General features: G+C 42.1%; 1 protein-coding gene across 1 annotated transcript in view; it reads left to right on the top strand.

Moving 5' to 3' along the window:
- PLB1 (phospholipase B1) overlaps nt 1-19,461 on the top strand; it is a 112,318-nt gene that overhangs the window by 55,439 nt on the left and 37,418 nt on the right. Inside the window, exons 33-39 of the mRNA XM_049784689.1 lie at nt 570-674; nt 2,395-2,490; nt 5,369-5,434; nt 8,909-8,966; nt 9,501-9,559; nt 10,623-10,693; nt 14,327-14,566. Coding sequence (XP_049640646.1) covers nt 570-674; nt 2,395-2,490; nt 5,369-5,434; nt 8,909-8,966; nt 9,501-9,559; nt 10,623-10,693; nt 14,327-14,566 — 695 coding nt within the window. The remainder of the gene's footprint in view (nt 1-569; nt 675-2,394; nt 2,491-5,368; nt 5,435-8,908; nt 8,967-9,500; nt 9,560-10,622; nt 10,694-14,326; nt 14,567-19,461) is intronic.

Genomic DNA, 19,461 nt, shown 5'->3' with positions numbered 1-19,461 from the left:
GGGGCTATCTGCAGTCCCCTGGGGTCTTCCAGGTAGACAAGGGAAGGAAGCTGCTCAGAGATTAAAGGGTAAAACAGTCGCTTAGGTTTCTTTCTACCCCACACCTCCTCAGGTTTCGGGTGCCCCAACTGGAAGGACCCCAGTCAGAGCTTTTAGTTAGAGCTGCCCTTGGCAGCTTCATCGTGGTTCTCACCCACATGATATTAGTAATCCTGGAACCTTACAGAATCCTCCTTTTCCCCTGCACCTTGAAATCCCAGTGGTCCCTATGACCTGCTGCACATGCAGACAACAGTTCCCCAGATCCCAGTATCTCTGGAGCCTATGTCCAGTTTTGGGGTCCCATGGGACTTGCTGCTGGGCCCTTCAGAGCTGGCAGTGACTAGACAACAGTGGGGCCCAGCCTATGCTCAGAACACTAAAAACGGACCTTCCAGGGAACCCTCTAGGGGAGAGACGAGTCAGTCTCACTGTCAAGGGAAATGAACAGGGCTCCTCTCCCTGCCCTTTCTGGGGCCCAAGCATTTGTGGGTGGGTCGTGTGATAAGGGATCTGTGCCTGTGTCCCAGAATGCCTTTCAGATTGTCCTGGGAAATTCACGCTATGACTCCAAGGAAGACTTCACTGTGGTCCTGCATCAACTCCTGGGTAGCGTCCAGATCCCTTTTCAGAAGGTATGGAACCCTTTCGGGTGCATTGGTCTGATCAGGAGCCCGTGGACAAACCCAGATGTTGATCTGGTAGCACATCGGGGCTGTCCCTGAGGAACCTGGTAGGAGTTTTCATCCCCACTCACAGCACCTCCACAAATAACCCCTGGCTAGAGTTTCCCTACATCAGATTGTCCCATCTGCCTTCTGAGGGGACATTCAATTCATCAACCCCACATAAGAAGGGCTCAGCCATGGGGAGTCTCTTGCCTAAATTCTCAGAAAAAGAAGTTCTACCTGAAGATTTTCCTTCTCTGTTTTTTGACCACACTTGGCAGTTCTCAGGTCTTACTCTAAGCTCTGTGCTCAGGGATCATCTCTGACAGTGCTTGGGGACCATGTTTGGTGCCATAGATCGAACCCCTAGATTAATCTGCAATTCTAGTGCCTTCCCTACTGTACATATTCTACAAATTCTCACTTTTTTTGGTTTGTTTTTGGACCACATCCAGTGATGTTCAGGGGTTATTCCTGCCTCTGTGCTCAGAAATTGTTCCTGGCTTGGGGGACTATATGGGATGCCAGGGATGGAACCCAGATTCGTCCTGGGCAGCTGCATGAAAGGAAAATGCCCTACCATTGTGCTATTACTCCGGCCCAGAATTCTCACTTTTTAACACCCCCCCTCACCTGCTATGGTTCAGAAAGGTGCTGTATCCAGTTCACACATTGGTCATACACACACCTAACCCTCCCACCTAGGAAGCTGAGTCGTGCCCCCTGAGCTGGTTCTCAAGGGCCTCTGTTCATGGAGAGATGCTGATGGAACCTGGGGCACCTCTGGAGCCTTAAGCGAGTGTCGGGTGTCAGGCTCCCCTGGCGTGTTTCTGCCCAGATCTGGACCCTTTCTCTCCACCAAGACCCCCAGGACCACTGGCAAGGAGCTGCCAAGTAACTCTTCCTGATGACTGCCCAGAACTTCCTCAGGGACCAATCTCTCTGCCTCAACCATGGCACAGGCTCCAGTGTATGGCACCCATGAGCCTAAGCTGCAGGGGCAACTGGTCAATACGAGGGCCTTTGTCCTGACCCCTATGTCATAGTCCTTGACTCCCAGAGTGCTTGCATATGACCCCAGTGGCAGGCTTGAGCAGTACTGTAGCACCTGCCTGAGTCCCAACCATAAGCCCAGTACCATTGCCAGCCAACCCTGGGTCACTGAACATTGATGGGCAGGTTCTAAAATATGCAATATGCTAATACACATTAGCATATATGTGAATGTATACATTCACATGTAATGTTAATGTACATATTAACATAATGTTAATATTATTATGTATTATATAATATATGTTACATTATTCTAATGTTAATTAACATTTATAGAGACCCCAATATCTTAATATACAATATTAACATATATACAAATATGTTAACTTGTATAGAATATCTATTTCACATGATTTTATCAAGAATAGCACAATTTTTTTAATTAAATGACTTAAAATTTTGGTGTCAGGAATGAAGGCAAGGGTTTAGGGTCACCTGAGGCTTTTAAATTACAGGATTGCTCTGGTCCAATTGATGAGGGGATCTGGCCCTAAAACAACCAAGAAAAAGACTCAAAGCTCCCCCAAAGGAAGGGAGGGTACAAAGTGACCAGTCTCAGGGAACAACCTTCATTTCCTCCTCCACCCTCTGAGCCAATAATATTATGAGGGAACCTGTTTCTCTCCTGCAGGATGGGAGCCTGGATACATCCTTCTTCATCTCAGACTGTTTCCATCCAAGTCAGAAATTCCACACACAGCTGGCCAGGGCTCTTTGGAACAGTATGGTAAAGTCAGTGGGAGGTCCCAGGGCACTGGGGTTTTTAGTCTCAAGCAGAGCATTGGCTCCAGCAAATGGAGTGTGTTATGGCCCCTAGATATAGGTACAGAGAAAGGGAGGTGATCCATCTATTAAGTGTCTCTAGAATGAAGTGTTTCCATAGTCTCTAGACTATGGAATTCTTAAGATTCCAGAAGCCACTGCCCTTCTCTACTTGCCAGAGCTGCAATGTTGGGACAGCAGTTCAGAGCAGAGAAGCTCCCTCCTATGGGGTCAGTATTGCTGAAGCCAACAATGTTACCACGTGACCAAAGCAGGTTATCATGTGTGTGTGTGTGTGTGTGTGTGTGTGTGTGTAAGAGCATACCTGCAGAGAAGGATCATGAACAAAGACATGTGCTTTGTTCATCAGCAGAGGGAAGCACAGCAGTCAGTGCCCAGGAATTCAAGTTCTGAGCTTCCCTGCTGCAGGATGCCATCAGCAGGGGGCACGGCTGTGAAAACCATTGCTATCCAATGTCTCTTTCTCTTTTCCCTCATTAGCTTCAACCTCTAGGAAAGAAAAAGAAAACCATAAACCTGGGACAGGAAATAACCCTTCAATGCCCTGAAAATCTGGTAATAAGAGAGGACCAGCTTTCACTGCCTGGGTTGGGACTCTTCCATTCTCTTATCCCTGTCCCCTCCTTCTTCCTGGGTGTCTTGACTGGGAGTTCTGGGCTTTGGAGACTGGAAGAGTAGCAGTGAGGAAGGACATGAGGAAGTGTCAATTCCTTGGGTAAGGGAAAAGAACCGGGAAGAAGGCCTGAAACCCAGTGAGAGGGGAGGAGGGGGAAAAGGGAATATTTTATATTATTATTATTATTATTGTTTGGTTTTGGAGCTACAGCCAGTGCTCAGAGGTTATTCCTGGCTCTACACTCAAGTCGTTCTTATCGGGGAGAGACATAGACAAATACAGTGTGAAATAATTTCATCTGATATTTCATCTCTGAGTACACGTGGCAGTTTGTGGCATTTCTTGGTCATGCTTCTGTTGCCAAATTTTATACCGGGGGTCTGAGAGGTGGGAACACTATTCTGCTTGTTCTACTTTGGATTTGTCAACCACTCAATCCCGTCTTAGATCAATCATTTCCTCAATCCCAATATTACCTCATAAAATAGGTTTTAAGCAAAGCATGTCAGAATAGTTGCTGGCTATCCAGTTTCCCCAATGCTCAGGACTTGTCCATGGTATGTGTAAGGCGTTCAGGGGTTAAAAAGCAGGCAGTCCTCACTGCCACCAAGAGAAGGACCAGGGGTCTGCAAGCTTTAAGACATAAAGAACCACATGGACTCATTTCTGAAGGGGAAAAAAAACTGGGAGCTGCAAAACCATCACACATTTAAAATAAATATAGCACTGCATAGATTGTTCTTATCTTAATGCTATATACCAGATCGTGCATTTAGCTGTCGATCTGAAGAATAAAATAATTTTTACTTAACAATGTAAAACATATTTGTTCAAATTAATAAGTAATTAAAATATTTAATTGACCCATTTAAGGAGATTTTTGTTCCTGAACTCAGTGCACAGTGTTTGCACATCAGGGCTGTAAGACGTTGCCTTCATTTTCACACAGGCTTGTAAGCTACCATCTGTGAGGAGTAATCGATGTTTTTAATATAGTTAATGATGGAGAAGACTAGCTTAGATACATATGAAGAGTCAAAGATCGACAAGACTCCAAATGCATACTTTTTCATGTTTATAAAATCATTGGGGATGGCATTCCACGTTTCAAATATAAGTTTGTCCTGTTTAGGAAGTTTTTCAATATTACTCCATTTATGATTTTGAGCCAGAATGGCCTTCTGACGGGCAACATCCTCGAGTAGTGGTCAGGCATTTGAACTTGGACACCCATGTATCTTTGGCGACTATATCAGCCAGTTCAATCTCAAGATCAGGTTGACTTACACCTGCAAATGCAGCCATATTCAATAAGAATGGAAAGGTTGCCAGGAGAGTAACATTTTCCCCTTCCTTTGCTGTGTAAAATAAATCCCCACATTTTGAAATTACTCCAGGCAGATGGATCTGAAAATGGGTAACTGTGGAAGATTAATAAGCCAAGCCAGTCAGTAGAAAGTCATGGAGACAGTTACTTCTCATCTCCTGGTCTCCTCTAGCACACCAAGCCAAACTGACTTTTCTTTTTCTCAGTAAAAAATCCAACCAGGGGGGAGGGTGAAGTGATATGCATGTGGACTTTTACATGTAAAAGGGAGAGGTTTAAAGGAAAGAGGAAGATGAGGGGATGCCTTTATTCTGGGTGTCATATTACCTTGCTGTCCTGTTTCTTCTTTGCTGTTTCTTTGCCTGACATCTGTTACTTCAGACACTGGGTTTCCTAACTGAATCTGTGTGCAAACTGGTGGTGCAGTAGATGAGAGGGTAGGCAATAAGGTGTTTCCAGAGTCAAATGACAAAATAGATGATGCCAAGAGGAGGGGCAGGACCCAGTTCAGAGGAGGTAACAAGGAGACCAACATTAAAAAATAATGCATTGATCATATATTGGCAACACCTTATGAAAAGAAAAGTTGCCTGAAGAAATCTCTTGCCAGAGAACAGGAAAGGGAGGAACTTACCTGATGATTGGCAGCCAGGGGCTGGGAAGGGGGAAACAGTAGCATGAATACTACTAGGTAGAACATGGAGTGCCTTTACTGTCAAGCCTTTGCCTGCCTGTTAGGAGAAGATTCTGTAGAATGAATGGGATCATGATTATACATTTTATTTAAACGGATAAAATCATGTTAAGTAAAGCAATGTTTATTTATAACTTTACAAAGCAATACTTGATAATCCTGCTGTGGTTTTGTGTCTGTTTTAGGATATTCCCTTCTTCAGAACCACTAAAAACAGTGGCTACACTTATCCTGGCTTCATAGTTGAGCAGGTAAGAACTCCTGTGGCTCATCTACCTGTCTTGGGGTCAGGTTGGGTGGGCCTGGTGCATGTTTGAGAATGTTCATAGAAGCAGACATGAACCCTTCCAACAAATTGTAAATGTTAAAAACAAAATAAATAAGCTCCAAATTCATGAAAGTTTTAGGGATTTTCTAACACAATCCTAGTGCTTACCTGATTCCAGGCTCCAGCTCAAGGAAAAGTCATGGGTAGTTTTTCTCTGGTCATTTTGCTCTGACATCCTTCTGTTTAAGCAGGAAGAGGCAATGGGTAGAGGTCATGTGAAAACCCCCTTTTGTGGGACTGGTCGAGTGCAAGTCCGGCCCAAAGGATTTGGGACCTAAGGCTTCATTCACTGTAGCTTTAAAGAGGACCTAGAGGGCCATCTCACCACATCAAACTAGGGGTCCCACCCCCACAATGGGCACTTACATATCTGTTTAGTTACCCAGTATCATGACAGTGACTGAAGGGGATTCAGAGAAGTGCCATCTATTCTCCTGTACTGAAGACTTGAGATTACACTGAGCTTCTCCCAAGAACAGTAATATTCTAGGCAGATGGATTCAACTGCTGGCTCCATTCTTATTCAGTGAACTTTTTTTGTTTGTTTTTGGGTCATACCTGGTAATGCTCAGGGGTTACTCCAGGTTCTACACTCAGGATTTATTACTCGTGGTGCTTGAGGGGCCATAGAGCATCAAACCTGGGTCAGCTGCATCAAGGCAAATACTCTACCTGCTGTACTATTGTTCTACCCCTCCTGCCAAGAATCTTATAATCTCATTGATCTTTGTCTTTGTACCTAAAAGAGTTAAAATCTCTGGCCTAGATGTGTAACTGGTTGCATGTTGTCATAGTTTGCCCTTTAATGTAGCCACAAATTGGCAAAGTCCCCCTTACTCGGCAGCTTTAGGAATGTGGAGTTACTATTTGTCCATCTGAATCTGTATTTAACAAGCCTCTGAGCTCCCATGTGCGAAGGTGTAAGGTACAGTATATCTGTGTCCTGCTAACAGAAGACCAGGCTCAGATTCCAGCCATTTCATGAAAGAGTCTTGCCAGGATTGGTAGTAATTCCTCTTGAAAGTTTTGAAAAAATTCATTCTTGAATCCATCTGGGCCTGGGCCTTTGTTTTTGGACAGACATTTGATTATCATTTTAATTTCATCAATAGTGATGGGGCATTCAGATACACCACACCCTCTTTTTTCAAACATGGAATGTTATAAGAGTTCAAGAATTTATCCATTTCTTCAGGTTCTCATATTTAGTGGCATAGAGTTTCTCAAAGTAGTTTCTGATTACCCTTTGAATCTCTGCAATATCGGTAGTGATCTCCCCCTTTTCATTTCTAATTTGAGTTACCAAGTTTCTCTCTTTCTTTGAGTTTTGCCAATAGTCTATCAATCTTATTTTTTTGAAGAACCAATTTCTGCTTTCGTTGATCTTTTGGATTATTTTTTGGGGGTCCACTTCGTTGATTTCTGCTCTCAGCTTTGTTATTTCCTTCTTTCTCCCTATTTTTGGTTCTTTTTGTTGAGCTCTTTCTAACCCTATGAGCTGCGTCATTAAGCTATTCAGGTATGTCCCTTCTTCCTCCCTGATGTGTGCTTGCAAAGCTATAAATTTTCCTCTCAGTACTTATTTTGCTGTGTCCCATAGGTTCTGATAGTTTGTGTCTTTATTGTCATTTGTTTCCAGGAAAGTTTTGATTTCCTCTTTGATTTCATCTCAGACCCACTGGTTGTTCAGTATTAGGATGTTTAATTTCCAGGTGTTAAAGTTTTTCTTCTGTGTCCCTTTGTAGTTCACATATAATTTCAGAGCCTTGTGGTCAGGGAAAGTAACCTGCAAAATTTTCATCTTCTTGATATTATGGAGGTATATCTTATGTGCCAGCATGTAGTCTATCCTGGAGAATGACTCATATACATTGGAGAAGAATGTGTATCCAGGTTTCTGGGGATGAAGTGTTCTATATATATAGAGTAAAGTCAAGAGTAACCCCTGAACACTGCTGGATGTAGCCCTAAAATCAATAAAAATTGAAAGTACATTTATTGTATTTCTAATGAAGTCATTAATACAATGACAGAAGGTTTAGTAATCTCTTGTTAGCTACCTATTCTCTAAAATTGGGGTGTTCCTTTAGGGCTGTCCCAATCAAATAAATGAAGTTGTCCAGATATTCAAAGCACTATTACTGATATTGTGACTTTTAGGACCATGACTCAGCTGCCAGGCCTCCTGGAATAAGAAAGATATGGTGGGGAGGATGCCTATACTTGCTCAAAAATGCTCTGGTGATATCAGCCCCTCAACTGGCATACCTGAAGTGTAGTCAAATTGGTGTCCCTGAATGGAATAGTAAAGGGTCACAGATGAGGCAGATTCTTTGGGAAAAGGTGATTCTGGTGATGGAGGCAGCAAGTATGGCTTCTGCAGGATGGGGATTTGGCCCACCTTCTCCTCCCAAGATGACCATCATTTCACTGCATTGGTCAGTGTAGCCGTAATCTTTCACAACTTGGTTTACACCTCATTCAAGAAAAGAGTGATTAATGGAGCTAGTCCAGTTCAAATATAGCAACCATATTTGTGAACATAGTTGCATATGTCCTTCTGCCTTCTTAATGAGTGGTTTTTTTTTTTTTGTCCTGGGATAGATATCCAACAATTGAATGGCTGGGTTATATGGCAACTTAATTTTGAATTTTCTGATAACCATTCCAGAAGACATGGATTTTTTACAAGTTTCATCGATACCATTGTAGAGTCAATACTTATTGAGATGTGCTCTTGGCAAGGGTCTTGTGTCTTCAATTGTCCTGGAGGTGTAATGTTTGGGACTAGGCAGTAAATAGGGTCACTCCTGCCACAGGCTGGTTCTGGTTATTTCTATGACTTCTGCTTCCCCACTAACAAGCTCATTCCTGACTCTGGTAAATGTATTCTGTGTTTCACAGTTAAGGGAATTTGACACATTGTGTTCAAATTTATAGATATTTACTCATTTCTAAGAAATTTCAGAGTCAAGTATGCAAACATATATACATATATATGTCCATGAATACAGTGAAGAAATCTAGAACACTAGCATTAAAAAAATTTGGGGGACTTTGTTAAAAAGTTTGAATTCATTGTTTGATCCCTTGAATTGCCTATAATCTAATGACCAAAACTAAGATCCACCTATAATCTTAGATATTTAGATCCATGTTCCTGTGCATTTATATTTGGTGCTTGGGCACAAAGTCAAGATATAAGTAAATAGACATGATTTTTCCATCCTCTCTGAAAGTCCTCTCAGTCCATTGATAGCAGATCTCCTGAAAGACCCCCCTACAAGACAGTGTGAAACTCCAACTTCTTTCCAACTTTCCTTAGCCTGGTGGCATTAGCCATGGCTGCCCTTCCCACACAAAGTAGTGAGTATTCTCTGTCTTCCTTTTCCTTTAGCTCTGGGGTAGTAACTTCCCTTGTTATGTGAATCATTCTAAAGAGACCCCCACTTCAGGTGAGTGAAAACAAGCTTCCTTTCAATTGAGGGTCTAAATACATGGGTGGGAGACCCTACAAACACTCTACCATGTCCAAGGAGATTTGCTGGTATGCAGAAAATACAGGCCTAGTTTTGGGTCCCCAGTGGGAAAAGCCTGAGTCCATGAGGGACAGTTCCCATACATTGGGCTGGGCTGCTTCTCACAAGGCCCTCCCCTCAGCTACCCCTCAGGTAGTTTTAGGTACCCTCACTTTAGGCCTTAATATAGTAAGCAGGTAAAGTCACTAGAATGATATCCCAGATGCTGGTCTTTGGAGTTCTAAAGTAAGTACTTTCTGATGAGAATGAATCCTCCTAGGATGGACAATAGTTAGCACACTCAAGTGTGTTTGCTATGACTGGACAGAAGAGACATGAGAACTCTTAAGACAGAGATTAGGAAAGAAGTTCATTGGGAAAGTCTGGGACTCAAACTAAACTTCAGATTCATGGCATGTCAAGCTCACTGGCCTCTTCTAATCACCCAATTTTAAAATCTGTTTTTATTAGTCCACGAGCTTCAACCATCAGACATCAAAGTGGTGGCTGCCTTGGGTGACTGGATCACAGTGAGTACTGGGAGAGCAGAGGGGATTCACCCACTCTTGCCATGTAGAATCCGTGCTTGCTCCCTCTGGGCTCTGAGTTGATATTGTCAGACACAAGAACATCACTAAGCAGTCACAAAACCCAGAAACCCCCTCGTCTTTCCTCAGGTCCCTCAGACCTCACCTCTTTCACGAGTCGCTCCTTTCCAGCGAACAAACAGTCTCTCATTCCCACTTTTCCTAAACTCATCATTGGTGTGCACAATCCTCACCTAAGCCTGCCCACCTTTATCCAGGAAAACACCTCTCTCCCTTGACCTTGACCTTGAGTAGCAGAACTCCCTCAGATATTGCTTCTGCCTCATCACAGGAAAGATATATAAATATATATATATATACCCTATATATATAGGGCATATATATATATATATGCCCTATATATAGTGTAGGGTTTGCTGTGGGTGAGAAACCCTCTAATAGCTCAGAAGGAAAAAGAAAAAACTTGCTTTACCTCTTAGTTTCGGTGAATATATATTGGTAAGAATTCAGACTTCTTGCTCTATTGATTCCTTAGTCATCTCGATTTCTTTAGTACTTTCTGTAGCATGAAAATGTTATTTGGTCTTATACAAGTATGGCTGTCCCTGGTATTTTTTTATTTCTTTTTATTCTGCTATTGTTCTGCTGTATGGTTGTTTTCCAACCTTTCATTCTGAGTGTCACTTGTAAGCAATAGAAGGGTAGGCCCAGTTGCTTGTCCCATCTCAACACTCTGTGCCTCTTTTTCGTTTGCTTTTGGTCCACATCTTGGAGTGCTCAAGGTTAATTCTGGTTCTATGGTCAGGGACTACTCTTGATAGTACTCAGGTCATCATATGCAATACTGAGGACTGAATTTGTATCTGCTGCATGTAATACATGCCTTAGCCCTGTATTATCTTTCTATCTCTGCATTCTGTGACTTTTTTATGAGAGGGTTTTGTTCTTTGACAAAGAAATTACTGTGTGCGAATGTGTTACCATGTATTTCAGTGGAGTTTATGCCTTTTGATCTTTACTTTTCACATGTTATTCTGTATCTCAGATGGTTTTAGATGCTGCTAGACAACAGGCTGCTTTTTGTGAATATTTGAATCCCTCTTTCAACTTTGATTGGTAACCTTGCTAGGTAAAGAATTTTTGGTTGAAGGTCCCTTTTAATTCAAGGCTTTGAATATATATATATATATATTTGAATTATATATATAATTCAATTCTCTTCTTTGCATATAGAGTTTCATTAGAGAAATCTGCATTCAATCTTACATATTCTGCTTGTATTTGAGGTTTATTTCTCTCTCTCTCTCTTTTTTTTTTTTGTTTTTGTTTTTGTTTTTGGGTCCCATCTGGCAGCGCTTCAGGGGTTACTCCTGGCTTTCCACTCAGAAATCACTCCTGGCAGGCTCAGGGAACCATATGGGATGCCAGGAATCGAACCACTTTCCTTCTGCATGCAAGGCAAACACCCTACCTCCAAGCTATTTCTCCGGCTGCTCTCTCTTAATTCTTTAAGGAGTCTCTCTCTCTTTTGTTGTTGCAATTTTGATTACAACATGTGTTGGTGTTGTTTCATCTATATTCGCTTTGATTCACAAGAATCTTCAGGCTTCTTGAGTCAATGCTCTATCTCCCTTTTCATATTGAGGAATTTTTTTTTTTGTTTTTTTTTTTTTTTTTTGGTTTTTGGGCCGCACCCGGCAACGCTCAGGAGTTGCTCCTGGCTATGTGCTCAGAAGTTGCTCCTGGCTTGGGGGACCATATGGGACACCGGGGGATCGAACCACGGTCCGTCCAAGTCTAGCGCAGGCAAGGCAGGCACCTTACCTTTAGCGCCACCGCCTGGCCCCATATTGAGGAATTTTTAACTATTATTTCTCAACTAGCCATTTTCCCCCCTCTCTCTTTGTTCTCCTCTTGGGCTATATTATGAGGTTGCTCTCCCTAGTGTTGTTGTCTGTAATATTTTTATATTATCTCAATTTTTTCTCAATCTTCTATTGCTCCTACCTAATTTCTTAGCTATTTACTATATCTTCAAGATTTTATTTTCATTTAAATTTCATCTATTCTTCTGCTGGCTCTTGCTACCATATTCGTTTTTTTCAAGCTCTGTTCTCAGAAATTACTCCTGGCAGTTCTTAGGGGCAATCTGGGATACTGGGGATTGAACCTAGGTCAGTAGTATGCAAGGAAAATTTCTTATACTTCCTGTATTTTTCCATTTATCTATTTAACTTTTTATTTGAATCAGTTCTTTTATTTTTTTGGAAGAGATCATGCTCTCTCTAAGTTCACAGAGTCTCTGTTCAAATGTCTTTTCAAGATTCTTAAACATTGAGAGCAAGTAAATTTTCTTTCAGGTTGATCATAAAGGTCTGATGCAGTTGGGTTAAGTTTCTGAACTTCTGTCACCTTTTTGACACTATTGATTTCCTTTTTCTGTTTAAACGGTGCCTGGGGCTCTATTGTCTGAGAGGTGAGATTGCTGCACTTTGCTGCTCTAGGCTTCTCTCAATATTGGTTTGACTTGCTTTCCTAGGAACCCTCTCTACCTTCCTAGACTGGAAGCCTTGCCTTGGACTGGCAGCTCCCATCTGATCTTTGGATAGAGGTGGATATGCGGAATCCACAAGCCCCAGGTCTTTTCACTGTTGTCTTGGGCTGGAGGAATTGGTGTGGGGTTGGGGGCATCTGTAGGGAGGCATCTGTACGGGGAGTACTGACTGGCTCCTGGACTCCTTGACATCCTAATAAATGTTCTTTAATTCTTGTGTGAGATTTTTTTTTGGTCACATTCAGCATTTCTCAGGATATATTCTTTGCTGGGCTCAGAAATCACTCCTGGCAGGCTCAGGGGACCATATGGGAGCCAGGCATTAAACTCAGGTCCATCTGAGTCAGTCGAGTGCAAGGCAAATGCCCTACCAGCTGTGCTATCATTCTGGCCCAGAAGGCCAGATTTTTACCTACAAATTGGCTCTGTCTGATGATGTATCTATTTGAGTAGTGGGCATTTCTCAACAACCTGGTTGGTGCTGGTAGGACTAGGTTAATTAAATTGGAGGTAGATTGTTAGAAAAATAAACTTTTCAGGCCAGAATGATAGAACAGTGGTTAGTGCATTTGGCTTGCATGTGGCCAACCTGGATTTGATCTCTGGTATTATTTATGGTCGCCTGAGCATTGCCAGGAGTGATCCTTGAACACAGAGCCAGGAGTAAGGCCCATGTACTGCCTGGTGTGGTTCCCTAAAACACACACACACACACAAAAGCAAAAAGGAAATTAAAATCTTTGTGTGCTTTCATACAGTATGGTGAGCATGTTACTTTCACAAGTTTGAAAGAGTTATTTCGTTTATTCTTTTTTTTTTTTTTTACAATGGTGAAGAAAGATAGTCTACTATCTTTCTACTTAGAATTAACCTACTTAGAATGATGTGATGGGAGAGGAAAAGAGGAAGAATATGGGTTTGAAGATCAAGTCCTTATTTTGTAAACTTGGCATTTAGAGGAAGTGTTTTAGAGGTGGCAGAAACTGATAAAGGTCTTGAAAAGGATATTAAAGAATCTTAATCTGGCCTGAAAGGAGAGAGATCAGTGTCCTTTAAAAAATAGAATTGGGGGCAGAGTGATAGTACAATGGTTAGGGCATTTGCCTTGCATGAGGCCAACCCCGGTTCAATCCCTGGTATTCCATGTGGTCCCCTGAGCCTGCCAGGTGTAATTTTGGTAACCCCTGTGCACCACTGGGTGTGGCCCAAAAAAACTAAACTTAAAAGAAAAGAATGGGTAGTAAGGGATCACTTAACCTAGTGTGAGAAGTATTAGAATTGAAGGGAGAGTGATCCAAGGTGGGACATTGGGGACCAGATATGAACTCAAAATGCAGGTGGAAAGCTTTGGCTCTGACTATAGATAAAATGGAAACTCATTCTGAAGTTAGAGTTGGAAGAGGTCAGAGTTGAAGGAGGTATAAATCAAAGGGAATTCCATGCAACTCTGGGCAGAACACAGGAGTTGATGCTAGAGAGCTGAGTCAGTAAGGTGCCTGACTGTTGTCTATGTGGACACGACAGATCCAACTAGGAAGCTGGTAAAAGGCAGCACAGACCTGAGGCTGAGAAGCCAACATCTTGGTTCTTCTAGAATTGGGTGAATGTGTCTAGGTGCCATGAGCCATCAGATTATTGAGGTGCTCATAGAAAGAAAGTGCCCTTTCCTAAAGAGAAGCCCATGTCCTGACTGCTTTGATTAGAAAGGGAAAGGGGGGCTCTTTGTTCAGTGGCCTAGAGCTCAGGTCTGGACACTTCTCTTTGTGCAGACAGCCTTGGGAGCTACACCTGACTCTGGGGACCAGCTCACAAACTGGAGGGGTCTCTCCTGGAGGTAAGGATCTTCAGTGACTTTCTGTCATGATGCATAACAGAAAGACACAAATAGTGGGGTTGCCTTGTCATTCTGTTTGAGATCATTTAAGACCTTCAGAGTTCTTGGAGGCTCAAATTGGTCCTAAGGTGATGGAAATGACCAGATGGGAACGAGGCTCTGGTTTGGAAGGAAAACTTCCAAACTAGGACTAGGACAGCATGTGGAGTAGCAGATGGGGGAGGGAACTTATCACATGTGCTTTGTCTTTCCCAGCATCGGTGGTGATAAGGGTCTGGAGATGCATACCACACTGCCCAGTAAGTAGGGCCCATGGAGTGGCCTCATCATTCGGGCCAGGCTAACCCCTCACTGTGGCCAGGATCTTCCTCATGGAGGGAATAGAACCTACCTTCACAGAGGACTGGCACCATCCCAGGGAAACTCAGAGCAGCTTGTATGCCTACCTGACAATGTCCATATTTCTCTTACCTGAGTTCTCTGCCTCCTTCCTCCCGAAAGACATTCTGCGCAAGTTCAACCCTCAGCTTTTAGGGTTCTCTACTGGTACATGGATGAAGACAACAGGATTGAATGTAGCCCAGGATGAAGCCAGAGTCCGGTGAGTCCACATCGGGAGTCCACATGTAGGTATCTGGGGGTGCTGATGTTGGATCATTGGGTGGTGCCTAGACTGAAATCTGGCTGGAAATAGGGGCAGGGAGGAATCTGGGACTTGACCCCAGATGGCAACATGGAGACTTCCTGCTTACCTGGCTTTGAGCTGACCCCATCCATGAATTAGTCCATACAACACTCACCCCCTGGAGAGGACTACCAAGAGGACAGAGAAGTTTTGACAGAGGTTTTGATCACACCAGAGAAGCCAGGATCACAAGGCTAAATTCCAGCCAGGCTTTACTTCAGCCTCTTGCCAATACCTCCTCTCTAGGGCAAGAGGAGGGAGCACTTGGGCTTTTTAAATGCCAAGGATATCTTTCTAGGCACAGGTGAAGATGCAGGATGACCTCCAGGACCAAGGATATTAGGGCTGTCCCAATGGGGCATCTGCTCTTGGCTTGCTCAGACCACACCTCTCCAGGCCTTAGAACCTTTTCTCCCTGGACTCCAAAATAAAGCAGTAATTTGATACTAGGGAGTAGGATGTTCCACTCCTGAAACAGCAGGCAGAAATGGTTTGTTTTCACTTCGATTTCTGTTGTTAACAAAAACCCTGAGGAATAATTCCAATATTCCCTGAGGTGCTGCACAGTGTGCTGCGTAACTGCTGCCGTGTCGGCCCACTGTATGTAAGCACAGAAAGTACCAGGGGCCTGACTCCTCCTGTGTTCAGGGCAAACCCTTAACTCACTGACGTCAGGCCTCTGAGCCACGGGAAGCCAGGTCAGTTCTTTCATGTCATAAAAAGGATAAAACATTTCTTTTCTGCAAGAAAAGCAGAGCTTATTGCAGCCATGAAATCAATAGTCATTCAGTCATTTCCATGATTGAATACTAATATAATCATCGCTTATTATGATAGAACTCAGCTATGATTTACCAGGTGCTGAGTTCTCAGTTTGGTGACATTCTGATCTCTACTTCCTTCCTCATGGACCCTCTTCTATTCCTCACCAGCACTGGGACACTGGGATCTTTTCCCTAAAAGGTGCCCTGGGATAGCAGATTGTGTTTTTCAGTTTGCATTTCTCTGATTTCCTTGGGGCCAGTACCAGCTGGCTATACCCATACCTCCCCTGGCGGGTGAATGTGCAGCCTTTTTGTTCACTTTTATCTTTGGTTGTAATCTATCCAGTTGTAGGAGTTCTTTATGTTTTGGATAGTAACCCCTTATCAGACACACAGCCTGCAAATTTTGTCCTCATTTCATAGGTTATTAGTTCGCTCTCACACTTTTTGTTTGGGACTATTGGTTTTATTTAGGCACTATATGTGTGTGTGTGTGTGTGTGTGTGTGTGTATGGTTTTGGGGCCACACCAGCAGTGGTACTGCACTCAGAAATTGCTCCTAGCAGGCTTAGGGGACCATATGAGGTACCGGGGATTGAATATGGGTCCATTCAGTGCTGTCTGTGTGCAAGGAAACTCCCTACGCTGTGCTATCGCTCTGCCCCCTAGGCAACTTTTTAGGGGGTGAGGCACCTTTTTAGGGGGTGATGCTCAGGGGTTACTTACTCTTGACTATGTGCTCAGAAATCACTCCTGGCTTGGGGGACCATATGGAACTCTTGGACATCAAACCGTGATCTGTCCTAGGTCAGCCACATGCAAGGCAAACTTAAAACCCAACCATCACTAACTGGAAATCACAGTTCTTTTTATTCATTTATTAATATCTTTATTTAAACATCTTGATTACAAATATGATTGTAGTTGGGTTTCAGTCATGTAAAGAATACCCCCTACAGTAGTGCAACATTCCCATCACCAATGTCCCAAATCTCTCTCCCCATCCCACCCCCACCTGTACTCTAGACAGGCTTTCTACTTCCCTATTTCACTCACATTGTTATTATAGTTCACAATGTAGTTATTTCTCTAGCTGCACTCATCACTCTTTGTGGTGAGCTTCATGTCGTGAACTGGACCTTCCAGCCTTCCTCTTTTTGTCTCTGAGAATTATTGCGAAAATGTCTTTTATTTTTCTCAAAACCCACAGATGAGTGAGACTATTCTGTGTCTCTCTCTCCCTCTGACTTATTTCACTCAGTATCATAGATTCCATGTAAATCCATGTGTAGGAAAATTTCTTCATCTTTCCTGATGGCTGCATAATATTCCATTGTGTATATGTACCATAGTTTCTTTAGCCATTCATCTGGTGAAGGGCTTCTTGGTTGTTTCCAGAGTCTGGCTATTGTAAATAGCACTGCAATGAATATAGGTGTGAGGAAGGGATTTTTCTATTGTATTTTTGTGTTCCTATGGTATATCCCTAGGAGTGGTATAACTGGATTGTATGGGAGCTCAATTTTCAGTTTTTGGAGGAATCTTCATATTGCTTTCATAAAGGTTAGAATAGACGACATTCCCACCAGAAGTTTCTTTCTATCCACATCCCCACCAGCACTGCTTGTTCTCGTTCTTTGTGATGTGTGCCAATCTCTGTGGTGTAAGATGGTACCTCATACTTGTTTTGATTTGCATCTCCCTGATGATTAGTGATGTGGAGCATTTTTTTCATGTGCCTTTTGGCCATTTGTATTTCTTCTTTGACAAAGTGTATGTTCATTTCTTCTCCCCATTTTTGAATGTGATGAGATGTTTTTTCTTGTAAAGTTCTGTCAGTGCCCTGTATATTTTGGATATTAGCCCCTTATCTGATGGGTATTGGGTGAATAGTTTCTCCCACACGGTGGGTGGCTCTTGTATCCTGGGCACTATTACCTTTGAGGTGCAGAAGCTTCTCAGCTTAATGTATTCCCATCTGTTTGTCTCTGCTTGCACTTGTTTGGAAAGTGCAGTTTCCTCTATGAAGATGCCTTTAGTCTCAATGTCATGGAATGTTTTACTGATGTGTTGTTCTGTATACCTTATGGTATCGTGTCTGATATCAAGGTCTTTAGTCCATTTGGATTTTACCTTCGTACCTAGTGTTACCTGGGGGGCTAAGTTCGCCTTTTTTTTTTTTTTACAAGTGGCTAATCAGTTGTGCCAATATCACTTGTTGAAGAGGCTTTCCTTGCTACATTTAGGATTTCTTGCTCCTTTATCAAAAGCTAGGTGATTGTATGTCTGGGGAGCCTATTCCACTGATTTGAGGGGTTCTCTTTATTCCAATACTACACTGTATTGATGACTATTGCTTTGTAATACAGCTTAAAAATGGAGAAAGTAATGCCTCCCATAGCTAAAGTAATGCTTTAGCTATTCAAGGGTTTTTATTGTTCCAAATGAATTTCAGCAGCGTTTGATCCACTTCTTTGAAGAATGTCATGGGTATCCTTAGAGGGATCGCATTAAATCTGCACAATGTTTTGGGGAGTATTGCCATTTTAATGATGCCAATCCATGAGCAGGGTATGTATTTCCATTTCCGCGTGTCCCCTTTATTTTTTTGAGCACAGTTTTATAGTTTTCTTTGTATATGTCCTTCACATCTTTAGTCAAGTTGACTCCAAGATATTTGTGTTTTTGTGTGTCATTAGTGTGAATGGGGTTGTTTTCTTAATATCCATTTCTTCCCTATCATTATTGGTTTATAAAAAAGACCATAATGTTTGTTAATTTTGTAGCCTGCCACCTTGCTATAGCAGTCTATTGTTTCTAGAAGCTTTTTGGTAGAGCCTTTAGGGTTTTCTAAGTAGAGTATCATGTCATCTGCAAACAGTGAGAGCTTGACTTTTTCCTTTCCTATATGAATTCCCTTGATATCTTTTTCTTGCCTAATCGCTATAGCAAGTATTTCCAGTGCTATGTTGAATAGGAGGGGTGAGAGAAGACAGCCTTGTCTTTTATCAGAATTTAGAGGGAAGGTTTTTAGTTTTTCTCTATTGAGGATAATATTTGCCATTGGTTTGTGGTACATGGCCTTAACTATATTGAGAAAGGTTCTTTTCATTCATATCTTGCTGAGGGTTTTGATCAAGAATAGGTGTTGGATCTTACAAATGCTTTCTCTGTGTCTATTGATATGATCATATGATTTTTATTTTTCTTGTTGTTGATATTGTGTATTATATTGATAGATTTATGGATGTTAAACCATCATTTCTTTCCTGAGATGAAACCTACTTGATCATAGTGAATTATCTTGATGAGGCATTGGATCCCATTTGCCAGGATTTTGTTGAGGATCTTTGCATCTGTGTTCATCAGGGATATTGTTCTATAATTTTTTTTGGCAGCATCTCTCTCTGGTTTTGGTATCAAGGTGATGTTGGCTCTATAAAAGGTATTTGGAAGTGTTCCCATATTTTTAATTTCATGAAAGAGCCTGGCTAGGATTGGCAGTATTTCCTCTTGAAATGTTTGAAAGAATTTATTAGTGAATCCATCTGGGCCTGGGATTTTGTGTTTCAGCAGACATTTGATTAGTGTTTTAATTTCCTCAATAGTGAAGGGGGGTTTTTAGATATGCTAAGTCCTCCTTATTCAACAGTGGAGGATTATAAGAGTTCAATAATGTATCCATTTCTTCCAGGCTCTCATGTTTAGTGGCATAGAGTTTCTCAAAATTGTCTCTGATTACTTTGAATCTCTACAATATCTGTAGTGATCTCCCCCTTTTCATTTCTGATATTGGTTATCAAGTTTCTCTCTCTTTCTTTGTGAGTTTTGTCAATGGTCTATCAATCTTGTTTATTTTTTTCAAAGAACCTACTCTGCTTTCATTGATTTTTCGGATTGTTTTTTGGATTTCCACTTCATTGATTTCTTCTCTAAGCTTTGTTATTTCCTTTGGCTTACCTATTTTTGGTTCCTTTTGTTGATCATTTTCTAATTTTATAAGCTGTGTCATTAAACATGGACGTATGTCCCTTCTTCCTGCCTGAT

This window comes from Suncus etruscus, chromosome 12 (genome assembly GCF_024139225.1).
Source record: "Suncus etruscus isolate mSunEtr1 chromosome 12, mSunEtr1.pri.cur, whole genome shotgun sequence".
NCBI lineage: Eukaryota > Metazoa > Chordata > Mammalia > Eulipotyphla > Soricidae > Suncus > Suncus etruscus.
Note: the sequence above shows the minus strand (reverse complement) of the source record. Positions and strands in the feature narration are given on the sequence as shown.